At 46.0% G+C, this 15,400-nt stretch overlaps 1 protein-coding gene across 1 annotated transcript; it reads left to right on the plus strand.

The window, feature by feature from the left end:
- Positions 1-3,903: 3,903 nt before the first annotated feature.
- Positions 3,904-6,012, plus strand: LOC134354019 (histone H1.0-like). Its single transcript, XM_063062688.1, has one exon. It carries the CDS (start codon positions 4,057-4,059, stop codon positions 4,600-4,602), a length of 546 nt encoding a protein of 181 aa, XP_062918758.1. The 5' UTR covers positions 3,904-4,056; the 3' UTR covers positions 4,603-6,012.
- The last annotated feature ends 9,388 nt before the right edge of the window (positions 6,013-15,400 follow it).

The following is a 15,400-nucleotide window of genomic DNA, read 5'->3' on the forward strand; positions in this document are numbered from 1 at the left end:
AAGGAACTCAACCCAAAACATTGTCTGTACATTTCCCTCCAGATTTACTGCCGGACCCGCTGAGGTCCTCCGGCGTTTTACGGATTGCTGCAGATTTCCAACATCTACGGTCTTCCTTGCGTAATTGGTTTATTATCATGATGTCTGGCGAGATACAGTTTAAGATCTTACGTTTACATGCCATCCAGACATATCGTTTTACACCTAGGTACATCGAGGTGGTACAAAGGGTTAAAGATAAACCGAAGTGTAACAGTTACAAAGTGCAGTGCAGATAGACAAATAAAGCGCATCGGTTAAGGTAAAGTAGATTGAGAGATCAAGAGTTTACGGCGTGAAAGGATTGGGATTCAACTGGAGGCAGGGCCACACCAAAATCCGATCTGTCTCCGCGGACTCGGGAGGGGTCCCGGGTCAGATTTGGGTGCCTGCCCCACCTAAGGCGTGTGGCATGCTGGGATTTGTAGTTCAGCAACGGGAGGCTCAAACCTAGGAGCAAGAGTTACTACACTTCCCAGGGCACTTTGCGCGGGTGGCTCGTCCCCGGTGCTTTGAAGTCGCTTCACCAGTACGGGGAGCTGGGTTGCTCTCGCTTCTCAATCGCAGCAAAAAAAAAGGGTGGGGGGGGGGGCAAACATTTAGGAAGGGAGGGAGGGCCAGGAATTGCTGCCCGGGGTGTAAGCTGCAGGAACTATTCATCCGAACGCTGTAAGTGTCTGCAAATTGCAAAATCCAATGCAGTCCCAGACAGTTTTACATCCCAACAGCCCGGGAGACCAGTCCTGTACTGGCTTCTTAGAGGGATTAAACTGTTCCACATTTCCTCTCCTTTCCCCATCGCTCTGCAGATAATTTTTCACTTTTCAGTCGTGGCTTCTAGATTGTCCCGCATTCGACAAGTGTTAAACTTCCTCGCGGACATTTAATCAGACCTTACTTCTATATAAAACAGGGAATGCAATGAAATAGTACAGTGCTACTCAACTTTAATCGACACCACGCAACCTTCCTCAATGGATGTTTGACTCACCGCAACCTCAAGGGAAGACGAGCCAATAGGAATGCGCAGGGTCGTCTTAGAGCGGCTGCCATTGGACGTGCCAGCAGATACGGTTCATTCAACCTGAGGGTGTGACTGCTTAAATAGAACAGACGGCGGCGAGAGCTATGTCAAAGAAAGAGGGACAGAAAGAAAGAAAAACGCAGCGAGAATAGATTGAAATGGGAGGAGAGACGAGATGGAAAGTAAAGTTAAGGGTGGAAAATAAACGAGGCCAGCAGTAAGAAAGTTACAGTAAGAAGGATTGAGAGAATGGACAAGATGCAAGGGGGCGGCGGGTGGGGGGAAGAGGCCGGGGCGAAAAGGGAGAGAGGGGCAGAGAAGAGGAACAGGGCATAAGTTGAAGACGGCACGGGGGGGGGGCAAAAATTGCAAATCTGGGGAGTTGAGAAAGAAGGCACAGAAAGAGAGTGTGGAGGAAGAGAACACAAAAAGAGAATGGGGGAAGAGGGTGGAGAGCGAGAGACAGCAGAGAGAGAGAGACTGGAAAAGAGAGCGGAGAGAACGGCCAGGAGAGTGAAGTACGAGAACAGAGAGAGATAGTTCGGAGGATGAGGGCAGAAAGAAAGGAGCAAGTGGGCAGAGTGTGGAGAAAGGGCACAAGAGCAGAGAGAGAGGGAGAGAGAGATGGTAGATCGGGGCTTCCCAACCCTTTTTAATGTCATGGACCAATACTATTCAGCAAGGGCTCCGTGGAACCCTGGTTGGGAACCCCTGCAGTATAGGAAGGGGCCACAGAGTGAGATAATGGAGGAAGGAGGGAGCGAGAGAGAGAAAGAGGGCAGATGGAGTGAAGAGCGTTGGGGATGATAACATACATTTCTTTCTTCACGTCTCGCCTCTGACTCCACTAAGAGTACAGGGAGAGGACGAGAGACGAGATGGAAGTGGGGCAGGGGTGTGCGCCACAGAAGACGGGGAAAGTTTGCGGGGTCGGGGGGCGGAGGTAGAGGAAGGGAAATGATATGAGAGGAAGGATCGGAAAGTCGCTTTCGAACAAAGGTCCAGCGATCGGAGACAAGGAGATGAAAGACGGCTGAAGTGATAAAGCAATCAATTTAAACACGGGGAATTCTGCAGATGCTGGGCAGGCGGACGGAAGGATGGAGCTAAATTAGTTGAGGGATGGATAGCAGCCTTGTGTCACAGCCCCCAAGCAGTTTAACCAGTTTTTCCCCCAAGTAAAGTTTTGACTTTGGAAGTGGTCCATTAGGCTTTGGTGTGGAGGATCTTCCCTGGCTTTAAATCGAGTAGGATAGTGTCCTGGTGTTCCAGGGCAAAAGCCCCCAGCCTGAAATAATTTGACACAACGTGTGTTTGTTTAAAGCGAAGAACACAGTAACACCGCCCGTTTATACCGCGCATTTCAAACGGTAGGGAGGGAAGTGCATATTTCCAAGTCAAATCTTCCCCGCTCCCAGTGACATCTGCAATCAGTTCCCCTCACAATAAAACAATTACAACACTTAACGTTGGTAGCTCGTACCGAAGAAGTTGCTTAATTTAAAGAGATTAATAAACCTGGGGTTCCTGGTTTAAAACTGTTAAAATAACACAATCCAAGATGGCGATCGCGCTAATCTATAAGGAGATGCCTTTCCACTTTATAACTCTCCTCTCTTTATGCAAGACACTTGTGTCTGCCCAAGTGCAACGTAACTCTGCATTTAACAAGTTGCCCCTGCTAAGATAAACTTAACCAAATTGCAATTGTTGGTCCCGGCCCGGACGCTCCGACGCAGAACCGACAGAGTAAACAACTTGCCATTCACTTCATTGCAAATCCCTGCTCGTCTAGCCCCGTGTATTTATGTCGGGAAGATGACAGTGCACAGTTAACCCGCTCCAAAATTCGTCTCCTCTCGACTTGCTGACCCTCTCTGGAACTTTTAAATTAAGTTCTCTGCAATGCCGCCGGAGCTCTGATGCTGAGCAACTCCGGGTCTGCAAAGAATGAAACGCATTTCACAGTTCAGCCGATTAATCCCTCCCTACGCATTATTTTTTAAAAAGAAATAAAAGTGCCCCCAGGGCTCCGACTTGCTGATAACGGGACTGTTACAGGGATCAAGCACCGAAATCAAATTCAAACCCCTTCCAGCTTCTACCCCCAATTTTAGACCCCGTTAAAGACTTCAGCAGCAAAAGACGAAGAGCTTTGAACCTTCGGTCAGCCCGGAGTGCAGGTTTACAAAACACCGAAACAGAGTCGCAAAGCCACCAACAAAGCATCGAGATATGTTCTTTAAACTTCAAAGCAGTCCCAAGCAGCACCCATTCCACACATTGCACGAGTTTGAAACTCGTTTAAAATTAATTGTAAATAAAATAGTGAAAGACGTCACGGAGTCAATGGCGGATCCCAGTGTGTTCCTGTGTTAGTTGACTAAATGTATCGCTTTATTACTGCGAACCGAACCAGGAAAGCGCCGCTCCTCTCCGCCGTACACGTTGGGCAAGCATTATATTTTGTTTTGCATTCGGCAGCCGGTGCATCGGCCTTCGCAATTTGCAGATTTTTTAGCAGAAATCCCAATTTCTGCGCCCGCCCGCCGAGTCCTCGCGCCGTTTTCCACCGATTGCGCCCCGTCCGAGCGGCGCCGGCCGGCCCTGCCCGCGGCCACGGCGAGACGAAGGAGTGGGGCTGGCGGCGGGGCGGCCGGCGGGGCCGGCGGGCGCCGGGAAAGGGCCGGGATCGGCCGCTTTTGCCAGCGAAGAAACACAGATGGAAGCACAGCTCGCCATTTTTGCCTGCTCGGAGCTGCCAGCAGTTGCTGTTCTCACTGAGGTCCGCGCCGAGCCTACTAATTCCCAGCGTCAGCGCAGAGGTGCTGAAAAGCACTTGAGAGCAGAGGCAGAGGCGTCCGGGCTCCGCTGCCAGGGAGGTGCGGTGGTACCAGTCTTCACAAGTGCTCACAAAGGTCCCCCTTTTGCTCTTGGCTTTGGAGGAGGCAGCTACCCACTCATCTTAAAGTCAGCCAAGCAGAAGACCAACCATGACTGAGAACTCAGCTCCAGTGACACCCAAAGGCAAGAGGTCCAAGGCGGCCAAGAAGTCATTGGACCACCCCAAGTACACCGAGATGATCACAGCTGCCATCAAAGCTCTGAACAGCCGGGGCGGTGTCTCCAGGCAGGCCATCCAGGGCTACATCAAGAGAGAGTACAACGTGGGCGACAGCGCGGACGTCCAGGTGAAACTGGGGCTGAAGAGGCTGCTGGTGAGCAAGGTCATCAAGCAGATCAAGGGCATGGGGGCTTCCGGCTCCTTCCGGCTGGCCAAGGCTGACGAGCCCAAGAAGGCGGCCAAGAAGGTGGCCAAGACCACCAAGAAGAGCACCTCGCCCAGAAAGGTGGCGGTGGCCAAGAAGGTGGTGAAGGCGCCACCAAAGACGAAGAAGACGAAGGCCGGGAAGAAGAAGCCCAAGACGCCGAAGAAGAAGGTGGCCGCGCCCAAAAAGGCAAAGAAGATGAAGCCGGTCAAGGCCAAGGTGAAGAAAGCCCCAAAACGCAAGGCACCCGCAAAGAAATCCAAGAAGTGACTGCCGACCTTCCTGGCGATGGAGGACTGGCCTTGCTTTCTGTCTGAAATCCTCAGAAACTTTTGTGTACATACAGTTTAAAAAAAAATGTTTTTTGGATTTAGTAAGGAGACTTTTTATTTTGTCAGGAACTTATTGTGTCTTGCATTTTTAAAACAAACCAATGTGTATGCAGTAATCATGTGTTGGAGCTGGTGTTGGACTTTGGGATTGTGACAGGGGAATGTAAATGCTGTGCTGCTGTGACTATCTTTGCTCCGGACTGCCAGGTCTTGTGTTAGTGCCTTGTCAACGAGCAGGCAGGATCTGTGCATGTGTGTAGCTTCTAAATCCCAGAGGATAAGTCCATACGTTTGTTGAGAAAAGCCAGGCCCTACTAATGAACAGTGCATTATAATTGCAGATTACAGCAGTTTATCATGTAGTTCAATAAGATCAACCTTTACTTTGAAATTACTTACTTTTTAAAGCTGAATGGAACTACTCTTTGCTTTCTAGAGAATTCTGCTGTGCTGTTTGTTCTGTTGCAGTGTTCATGAAGTTTTTAAGAAGAGGATTCCCTAGCTGAATTTTAACTGTTGGCCTTAAGGACAGCTGGAGGTACTGATCTCTTTTCCCTTAGTGTAAGAGGCTTACTCAGCGATACTGTTAACCAGGTGAACAGCTGTAACTATTGTAACTAAATTTGACAGAAGTAACAGCGCTGGAGGGTGCTTTCCTGGTCCGGAGTTTAGTAGCTTGCAGCAGTAATAACTCCGAGCATCCCGACATCCTCACTTGGAGGCAGTGCTGATTCCCTGAGGTGTACGGGATGTTTGAGTCTAGAGGCATTCAGTGTAGAAGGAGGTACTTGCAGATGGCAGCAATCACACTTAACAAACTAGCAGGATCTAAAAGACCAGAATTTAAAAAAAAATTAAACAGTGCTCTCTAACTTGGCCAAAGAAAAATTAAGTTCCTGACTGAAAGGCACCCTTTTATAAAACAGCTCCAAAAAAATGTGATACATGCTGATTTTGTTATTTTTTACTAAACCGCTGTATTTTACTAATTGTTAGGATGCTCTACAAGCAGTTTGTATCTGTGATTAATGTCTGTTTATTCTAATTAGCTATCTCTGGAGCTGTCTATTGTATGGTATTGTTCAAAGCCATATTGGGACATTCCTACTTACGCAGTGAACTCCACTTTTAAGTTTTTAAATGTACATGATGTTTTTTATTAAGCAATCTTCTCTCCTAATTATTTTATGCCAGGGTGTGCTTTTTTAAATCTGAATTCAGATGAAGACTGAGTGCAGTCCATAGACTCAAAAATCACATCAGTGGAATTGGATGGCTCAAGACATTTATAGGTTCACCTGTTCCTTTGTATGTTTATAATGAATAAAAGCTACATTTTGATTTGAAAGTGGTCGCCTTTTTATCAGCAGAGCTTGTCTACGCCGTTAGGTGGGAGTGGGGAGGGGTAGGGGTCTTTGAAATGACCTAGAACCTGGCCATCTGAGGCCACCTGGTTTGTGGGTGGGGGGTGGTTTCAGTCGCCCCAGTCACTTGCTCCCTACAACCCTTCTGGAATCTCCAGAAGTCCCTCTGGTGAGGGTTGAGGGTTTGTTACCATCTCTGGGATGAGCATCAATACAACTGCAGGCCATTTGGGCCCTGGCTGCTCAGCGCTGGATCAACAGCCTGCTGGAGATCAATTGCGCTGATGCACCCAAAATATTGGTAATACCTTCCCCACTACTCCTTCCCTTCAACCGATGCTGTGTGATCCTCTGAATTCCTCCAGCTGCTTCTTCCTTGCTCCAGATTCCCGCATTTGTCGTCCCCTTGTGTCTGCTTAATTCAGGTGCTTACATGCTACCTGAGCATTCTGCCACTGGTTAAGTATTGCCCTGGGTGCCCCCCAAAGGGGCATCTGCTCCTTGCAACAGCAAATCCCACATCGCATTGTAGCACCACTGAGCTCCACAGTGCACGTGTTTCTGGTAAAACTTTCAGAGTTGGAGTCGGACTTTATTGTTGCCCGCACAGGTGAAATGAAGAACTTGGCTGCGGCAGCGTCACAAGCACAGAGCATCAGGTACGCACATTCAGAAGAGAAACTAGCAAATTAAACATAAATCATGTAAAATTATATAAGGAATAAAACAAAGATAACCAAGTCCATTGTAGTGCAAAGCAGCCTGTTTGCCGTACTGTGGTAGTGCTTCAGGTTGTGCAGGTTGGGGTGGAGGGAAGTACCTATTCTTGAGCCTGGAGGTGTGGACTTCAGGCTTCTGTACCTCCTGCCAGGTGGTAGCTGTGTCATTACAGGTTGCTGGTAAGAAAGTAGCTGGCAGTATGTTTGCAATAAGGCCATACCAATAAGAAATCTAAGTTGCTTTCACTCCTGATAGCCTAGTTAGGGTGATTTGACATCAGTCTACACATGTTTAAGATTAATGTACTTGCGGTGATGGTCAGGCACGGAGAAATGCAAAGCAATGAAGTTCTGGGCAGGATTCCAATTGGCTGTGAGTGGGTTGGGTTTTAATTTTATACCAGAATACATGGTGATAATTTCCTTTGGTGCCCCCTTAGGAAAGAATTCATGAAGGTCAAGTGTCCATCGCTGGTCAGGATCACGCACCATCAGATGCATGGAGGCTTTCAAGTAATGACAGAATGGGCAACGTTAAAAATATACCAATACCAGCACATACAAAACCCTGGAGAAACTCAGCAGGCCAGGCAGCATCTATGGGAAGGAGTAAGTAGTCAACGTTTTGGGAGAGACTCCCTTGGCCTGAAACTTTGACTGTTCGCTCCTCTCCATAGATGCCATTTTTTTAATGCACCGTTTGTCTTCATTGGCACATTAGTGTCTGTAGTCTTTGTCTGCATAAAATTCTATTGTATTCTTTTTCCCCTGTAAATATCTGCAAGAAAATGACTCTCAGGGTAGTATATGGATACTTTGATAATAAAAAATCTTTGATAGAATTAGGCGTGTGATCTAGTGATGGATCCGTGTACTCACCATCTGGTAAGAAGTTAGGATCTCGGAGTGACTGTAGACCAGCAAGGACAAGGGATACTCAGTAAGGCCTTCACATTTAGAGGTGCTGCAAATGATTTTATCCCCATCTGCAGTTTGCAGCTTGGACAGAGCATGTCAGGAAGTGAATGCAACACACAGTCACCAGGATATCAGGTCGACAGCTCCTTTCAGATGCTTCTCAATCCACCGAGTTCCTCCTGCAGCTTCAAGTCAAGTCGAACGAAGTTTATCGTCATTTAACTATATATGTATTTATGACATATATAACCATATAATGTCTATAGAACTGAGACATTTCTTCGAACCAGGGAGTAAAGCACATAACAGACACATAGCATATGATCACCTATGAAGGTAAGAATAAAATTGACCGATGAATCACATATAAATAACAAACTAAAGTGCATTAATATTAAATATTATAAGGTACAGAACAGATTAATCAGTGGCACTTTATATACGATGCGGCCGGGAGTTCAGAAGCCTAATGGCCTGGGGGAAGAAACTATTTCTCATTCTGATCGTTCTTGCTTTTATGTATCAGAGTCTCCTGCCTGATGGTAGAAAGTCAAAGAGGATGCTGGATGGATGGGAGGGATTCTGGATCATACTAAGGGCCTGTGTGTACACAGCACTCCTGATAAATGTCCACGATGGATGGTAGGGAGATTCCAGTGATCCTCTCGGCTGTTCTCACAGTCCCCTGTAGGGACTAAAGGCTCAATGCTCGACTGCTCCCAGACCAGATGGAGATGCAACTTACCAAAAGATGCTCTCAATGGTGCTCCTGTAAAATGCAGTCAGGATGGTGTGGGGAGGGGAAGCCTCTTCTTAGAAAGCTGAGGCACGACTGTGCCTGCTTGGTCAGGGAGGTGATATTAAGGGATATTCAGGTTCCAGCCTCTGCCACCTCTTGTGTTTCCGGGTCAAAGGTTTGCCGCGTGGACAAGATTTCTATTCCTTTGAAAGGTCAAAGAGCTATCTGCTCCTAATGTTGAAGCAAATGAAAGGTGGTTATAGAGAAAACATTGAGTTCGCCCTGGTGGGAGGGAGAAGGACAAGGCAGCCAGCTTTAGATCCAGGGTGTGGTCGTTCAGCTGGGAAACAGAACAGAAGCACTGAACGTGGTGAATAGCTGAGGCTGCAGCAGCAGAAAGAGAAACACAGTTATTGTTTCAGGTCAATAAGGAGCCAACAGAACTGGAAAAAGTTCAGGAGGAAGTGGGGGAGAGAGAGCTGGGGACCGGGTGGATTGAGTCTTGGTAAGGGTAGTAAACCCTCATCCATCTCCTCATCTCAGCCACGACTGGGGTGAACATCTCCTTGAATCCCTGTCCCATGACTTGGCCAAAGTAGGGAAAGAACACTCTGGCTGGTCTGCACACAGACAGAAGGGGCACACCACCACATTAACTATCAACCCATTCCCCCCTCAGTCTCCTCCTGCCTGCAGATCCCACATCACCCTCCTCAGCTGCCTCAGGATCCCCACAATAGAAGGTGCAAGTCTTCCCCGAGGGTGAGGGGCCACTGGAGAAGGAGAGACAGAAGATGAGAGCAACATGAAGCTGCCAAAAGAAAGAAAAGGAGAAAACAATCTTGGAGGCTGGAAATGAGAGAAACGAGATGATTATTTGAAACTTGGATTTGCAGGTGCATGGGAAAATAGAAAATGGGAACATGCTGTACTTTCGGCCCATCAGTGCTGTTCTATTCAATATAATCAATGCTAGTCCTCCGTCTCAACAACACAATCTCCCCCCACCCCTCTCTCCCCATTATTTTGAGTTTATCAATCCCTCCACCATCTTGTTAAGTGTACGGTAGTGAATCCCACAACATCCATCTCCTCATCTCAATCCTAAATGTCTGATCCTGTAACCTATACTAGACATCCCCGCCATACATCTAGTCTGTCTTGCCCTGGAAGAGATTTGTGAGCTTCCATTAATTGCTTGGTTTGATCTCCACCCCTGCCACGAGTGTGCTCAATCTCCATCTATAAATTTACCACTGTTGCTGGCAGAATCACAGATGGTGGCAAGGAGGCGCACAGGACTGAGATAGATTAACTCGTGATGTTGCAACAACAGCAAGACGAAGGAACTAATTGTGGACTTCAGGAAGGGGAAGTCAGAAGAACACACACCAGTTCTCACTGAGTGGTCAGCAGTGGGAAGTGTGAGCAACTTCAAGCTCCTGGGAGTCAAAGTCATGGAGGATCTATCTTAGGTCCAACACTTTGAAGCAACCACAAAGAGGGCACGTCAGCAGCGATGCTTCATTAGGAGTCTGAGGAGCTTTGGTAGGTCATCAAAGCCTCTTGCAAATTTCTACAGATGTACGGTGCAGAGCACTCTGTGTGATTGCATCACTGCCTGGTATGTGTAGTGTCGAAGGAGACTGCAGAGTCTCAGCCTGCTTCATCACGAGCATGATGCTCCCCCACCGGAGAGGATATCTTCAAAAGGCAGTGTATCAAGAAGGAGGTATCCATTTTAAGGATCTTCAACATCCGGGATATGCCCTCTTCTCACTATAAGACCATAAAATTTAGGAGCAGAAGTAGTCCATTCTGTCCATAAAGTCTGCTCCGCCATTCAATCATAGGCTGATCCACTTCATCCAATCATCTCCACTCCCCTGCTTTCACCCCATACTCTTTGATGCCCTGGCTAATCAAGAACCTATCTATCTCTGCGTTAAATACACCCAATGACTTGGTCTCCACAGCCGCTCGTGGCAACAAGTTCCACAGATTTACCACCCTCTGACTGAAGTAATTTCTCCGCATCTCAGTTCTAAAAGGATGTCCTTCAATCCTGAAGTCGTGCCCTCGTCCTAGAATCCCCTACCATGGGAAATAACTTTGCCATATCTAATCTGTTCAGGCCTTTTAACATTTGGAATGTTTCTATGAGATCCCCTCTCATTCTCCTGAACTCCGGGGAATACAGCCCAAGAGCTGCCAGATGTTCCTCATCCGGTAACCCTTTCATTCCTGGAATCATTCTCACGAATCTTCTCTGAACCCTCTCCAAAGTCAGTATATCCTTTCTAAAATAAGGAGCCCAAAACTATACACAATACTCCAACTGTGGTCTCATGAGTGCCTTATAGAGCCTCAACATCACATCCCGGCTCTAATATTCTATATATTCTATACCTCTAGAAATGAATACCAACATTGCGCTTGCCTTCTTCACCACCGACTCAACCTGCAGGTTAACCTTTAGGGTCTCTTTGCATCTCTGCATTTTGAATTCTCTCCCCATCTAAGTAATAGTCTGCCCGTTTAGTTCTTCCGCCAAAGTGCATGACCATACACTTTCCAATATTGCCACTTCTTTGCCCATTCCTATCTAATTCTCTCTGCAGGCTCTCTATTTCCTCAACTCTACCCACTCCTCCATCTATCTTTGTATCATTGGCAAATTTAGCAACAAAGCCCTTAATACCGTAGTCCAAATCATTGACATAGATTGTAAAAAGTTACGGCCCCAACACCAACCCCTGTGGAACTCCACTGGTAACTGGCAGCCAGCCAGAATAGGATCCCTTTATTCCCACTCTCTGTTTTCTGCCAACCAGCCAATGTTTCACCCACATTAGTAACCTCCCTGAGATTCCATGGGCTCTTATCTTGCTAAGCAGCCTCATGTGCGGCACCTAGTCAAAAGCCTGAAAATCCAAGTACACCACATCTACTGCATCTCCTTTGTCTACCCTACTTGTAATTTCCTCAAAGAATCGCAGTAGGTTAGCCAGGCAGGATCTTCCTTTCAGGAAACCATGCTGGCTTTGGCCTATCTTGTCATGTGCCTCCAGGTACTCTGTAATCTCATCCCTAACAATCGATTCCAACAACTTCCCAGCCACTAATGTCAGGCTAACAGGTCTATAGTTTCCTTTCTACTACCATCAGGGGGGAGTATAGTGCCAATATAATGCAAAAAGACAGCAAAATACTGGGTAGTATTCATGGGCTCATGGACTGCCTGAAGTGTTCAGAAATCTGATGGCAGAGGGGAAGAAGCTGTTTCTAAATGTTGAGTGGGTATCTGTTCCTAAACATTGGAGTGGGATCCTTCAGTCTCCTGTGCTTCCTTCCTGATGGTAGAAATGAGGGGAGGGCATGCCTGGATGGTGAGGGTCTTTAATGATGCACGCCACCTTCCTGGGACACCAGCTTTTGAAGATGCCTTTGTGATGCCCGTGATGCCGTTGGCTAAGTCTACACCCCTCTGCAGCTTTTCCCGATCCTGTGTAGATGCAATGAATCAGAAACTGAAACAGTTTCAATCAAAAACCTTCCCTCTCCCCACCTTCTTTATTCTGGTCTAGCTATCCTTTGTCCCCTCCCCACCCCACCACCTTTTCACTTGGGCATCTTCCCCCTTCCTTTCCAGTCCTGAGGAAGGGTCTCAGCCTGAAACGTTGACTGTTTCTTTATTTCCATGGATGCTGCCAGGCCTGCTGAGTTCCTTCAGCATTTTGTGTGTGTGCGTTGCTTTGGATTTCCAGCATCTGCAGAATTTCCTGTGTTTAGAATCCTTCCCTGCCGAAGCATAAAAGGGTCATTATCACAGGTTACAAGAAATCATTCTACCCCTGTACATTCCTTCTGTCTGCACACTCCACCCACAGTAACGTGATCACTCCAAATCTATTATTACAGAGTGACAGAGCAACAAGTGGCCTCGATAATCACTGATTTAATTGTGAGTTAGCCATGCTGTTACTGGGAAACACCACAGGTCCTTTGTTAAGACAGTGCTTGTTTATCAAGTATTTTGTTCCTTGCCTTGCTGTTGTTATTACCAGGAGATGTCAAGTTACACAGAAGAGTGAAATATTGGTACTTTCCACCCCTACATTCCTTCTCGAGCAGACATTTCCAAACCCGGATTATACACGACTATAGAAACATCCAGGTACAAGGAGTGTTGGTAAAGGCCTTGGCTGGACACAATGCTCTCATTAACACAGAGACTCCCCTCTCCACCATCCACTCTGCACTGCGAATGGTGTGTGTGTGTGTGTAAGAAACCAGGGTTATTATGCAGCTGCACAGAAACACATGAAGAATGGACAGTGGGAAATCGAGGCTTTAGTGGTGGAACTGAGAAATAAGGTGGGGCTGATCACTTTGTCTGGTTTTATATTACTGTACTGTATTAGGCGCCCTAATTATCATTGAGAATTAGGGGAGCAAGTATGCAGGGAGATTTCAGAAAGTTGTCAAAGTAGGGGAGTTTAACTTTCCTGATGTGGGCTGCTACACGATGTTGGTGGGGCCGCATTTGGGATGTTGTGTTCAGTTTTGGTCACTGTGCTACAGGAAAGATGCCATGAGAAGCAAAAGGTGCAGATATTTACAAGGATACTACTGGGACTCAAAGGACTGATTATGGAGAGAGGTTGAGTAGGTTACAAACTTTTTCCATTGGAGGGTAGGAGGCTGAGGGGTGATCTTCTAGAGGTGTGTAAAATCATGAGAGGCATAGATGGGATGGATGCACTTAGGATTGTGGAATCAAGAATTAGAGCCGATAGGTTTAAAGCGAAAGGGGAAGGGTTTTAATGGGATCTGAAGGGCAACTTCATCACCGGGGTTGGTGAGTGTATGGAATGAGCTGTCAGAGGAGGTGACCTAGGCAGGTATGTTAACAACATACAAGAGGAAGCTGGACAGGTACATGAACAGTAAAAGTTTAGAAGGTTGTCTTAGTCGCGCCAATGGGAATCCTGGTCAGCTGGGTCAGGGGTCTATTTCTGGGCTGTATGACCACGACTCGGAGTTGCCATCCCAAAAACCTCAGACAGAATTGTCAGACATAATTCCTCTTTCATAATCAACACACACAAAGTGCTGGAGGAATTCAGCAGGCCAGGCAGCATCTGTGGAAAAAAGTACAGTCGACGTTTTGGGCCGAAGGCTTGGATTTCCAGCATCTGCAGATTTTCTCTTGTTTCCTGTTTCAAAAGACCATTTCAACTCTAACCAGTAGTACTTTGTTTGTTTTTTTAAAAAAAAATTTCAATATTGTTTTCCCTTAATAATAGATTCTAGAATTTTCCATGCCTGTTAACTGAATTATGTTTCTCCATTTTCTCTCTCCCTCCTTTCATATCTAGTGGAACTGAATTTGCAATGCTCCGATCAGTGGGAATAGTTTTAGAATGTATGGAATTTTGGAAGTTGGCAGTCCGTGCTTCGACTACCTCCACAGCCTCACCCCCAAAATCCCTCGGAACCTGATCCAGATGATTTATCACATTTCTCCAAAAATATCGTTTCAACCGTGCCAATTTTCTTCAGCTCCTGGATCCATCGTTCTCAGGGAGGATTTTTGTCTTCAACCATGAAAGTAATCACAAACTCCCTTTTAGCGGCAAGTGAGAAATCAATCACCAGAAAGTGGCTAAATCCAACATCACCTACATTGGAAGATTGGCGTGAAATTATTTTGGAAATATTTTAAATGGAAAAGATGACTTACTCTCTGAGAATTCAAAAAGAAAAAAGTTATCAAATTTGGAATAAATGGATTGAATTTATAACCCTTATGCGAGCAGACTTTAGATGACTCTCCCAATGGTTCATACTGCTTTCCTCATCAACATAGTAATCGTGTTAACGTAAGCTCCCTTGGTTCGAATGTTCACTGTTCTATTTCTGGAAAATGTGGAATTAACACAAGTAAAGAAAAAGATTTGGGAAAAAATGATAAATGAAGTAATTAGGTACACAGGGATTGGATAATTATGTTTGGGGGTAGGAACAAACATGAACATGTTAGGATACAAACACCTGCAATGGAAGTTACATAGGGTTACACACAATATTTTGGACTAGAAAGAAATGGACCAGAAGAGATACATAGAAATTAATATTCAACCACTATTATTACTATTTTTTAACAACTATTATTATTATTTAGTTTAATAGTGTGGAATCACAATTGCACATAAATATCTATTTAAGTGCCTAATTATATATTCTTTTTTATTCCCACTATGTTACTTAGTTTGTTATGCCCCCTTATTTATTATTACTTTTTTCTTCTTTTTTTTCTCATCATTTTTCTTTTAATATCATCTCAGTGTGTACTTGTGAATGTATAACTATATATAGATTTATACATATATAAAAATGGAAAAGGTTTTATATGTAAAAAAGTGTGTGTAATACCTGTGAATACGTTATCCAAATAAAAATAAAATTTAAAAAAGAAAATAATCACAGATTACTTGTTTAATGCAGGGATTCCCAGCCATTTTTATGCCATGGAGCCCTACCATTAACCAAGGGGTCTTATGGACTCCAGTTGGGAATTCCAGGTTTAATGTGTCTGTTCCCCAATTTAGTGTCTCCTGGATGAACAACAGCCTGCTGGAGGAACTCAGTGGGTTGAGCAGCATCTGTGGGGGAGAAAGAATTGCCGATGCTGTGGGTTGGGACGTTGCACCAGCACTGAGAGAGGAGAAGATCGCTGGTATGCAGAGGAGAGGGAGAGGTAGGTGACCGGTGGACAGAGGAGGAGTGAGGGATGACTGGCAGATGGAGGCAGGTAGGGGAGGGGGGGGACAAATGGCTTTGGAAGGTGGAAGACCAGCAGGAACAGAAGGGCTAACAATGATGGAATCTGATAAGTGAGGGGTGTAGCAATGGGGGACCATCAGGGAAGAGGTGAAAGGCAGATGATGATGGGGGGGGTGGTTGGGTAGTGGGTGGATGGAGGAAAATGAA

The sequence above is a fragment of the Mobula hypostoma genome, chromosome 11 (genome assembly GCF_963921235.1).
Source record: "Mobula hypostoma chromosome 11, sMobHyp1.1, whole genome shotgun sequence".
NCBI lineage: Eukaryota > Metazoa > Chordata > Chondrichthyes > Myliobatiformes > Myliobatidae > Mobula > Mobula hypostoma.

Coding starts and splice junctions, on each gene's coding strand:
- LOC134354019 (XM_063062688.1), top strand. CDS start 4,057: ATGACTGAGAACTCAGCTCCAGTGACACCCAAAGGCAAGAGGTCCAAG.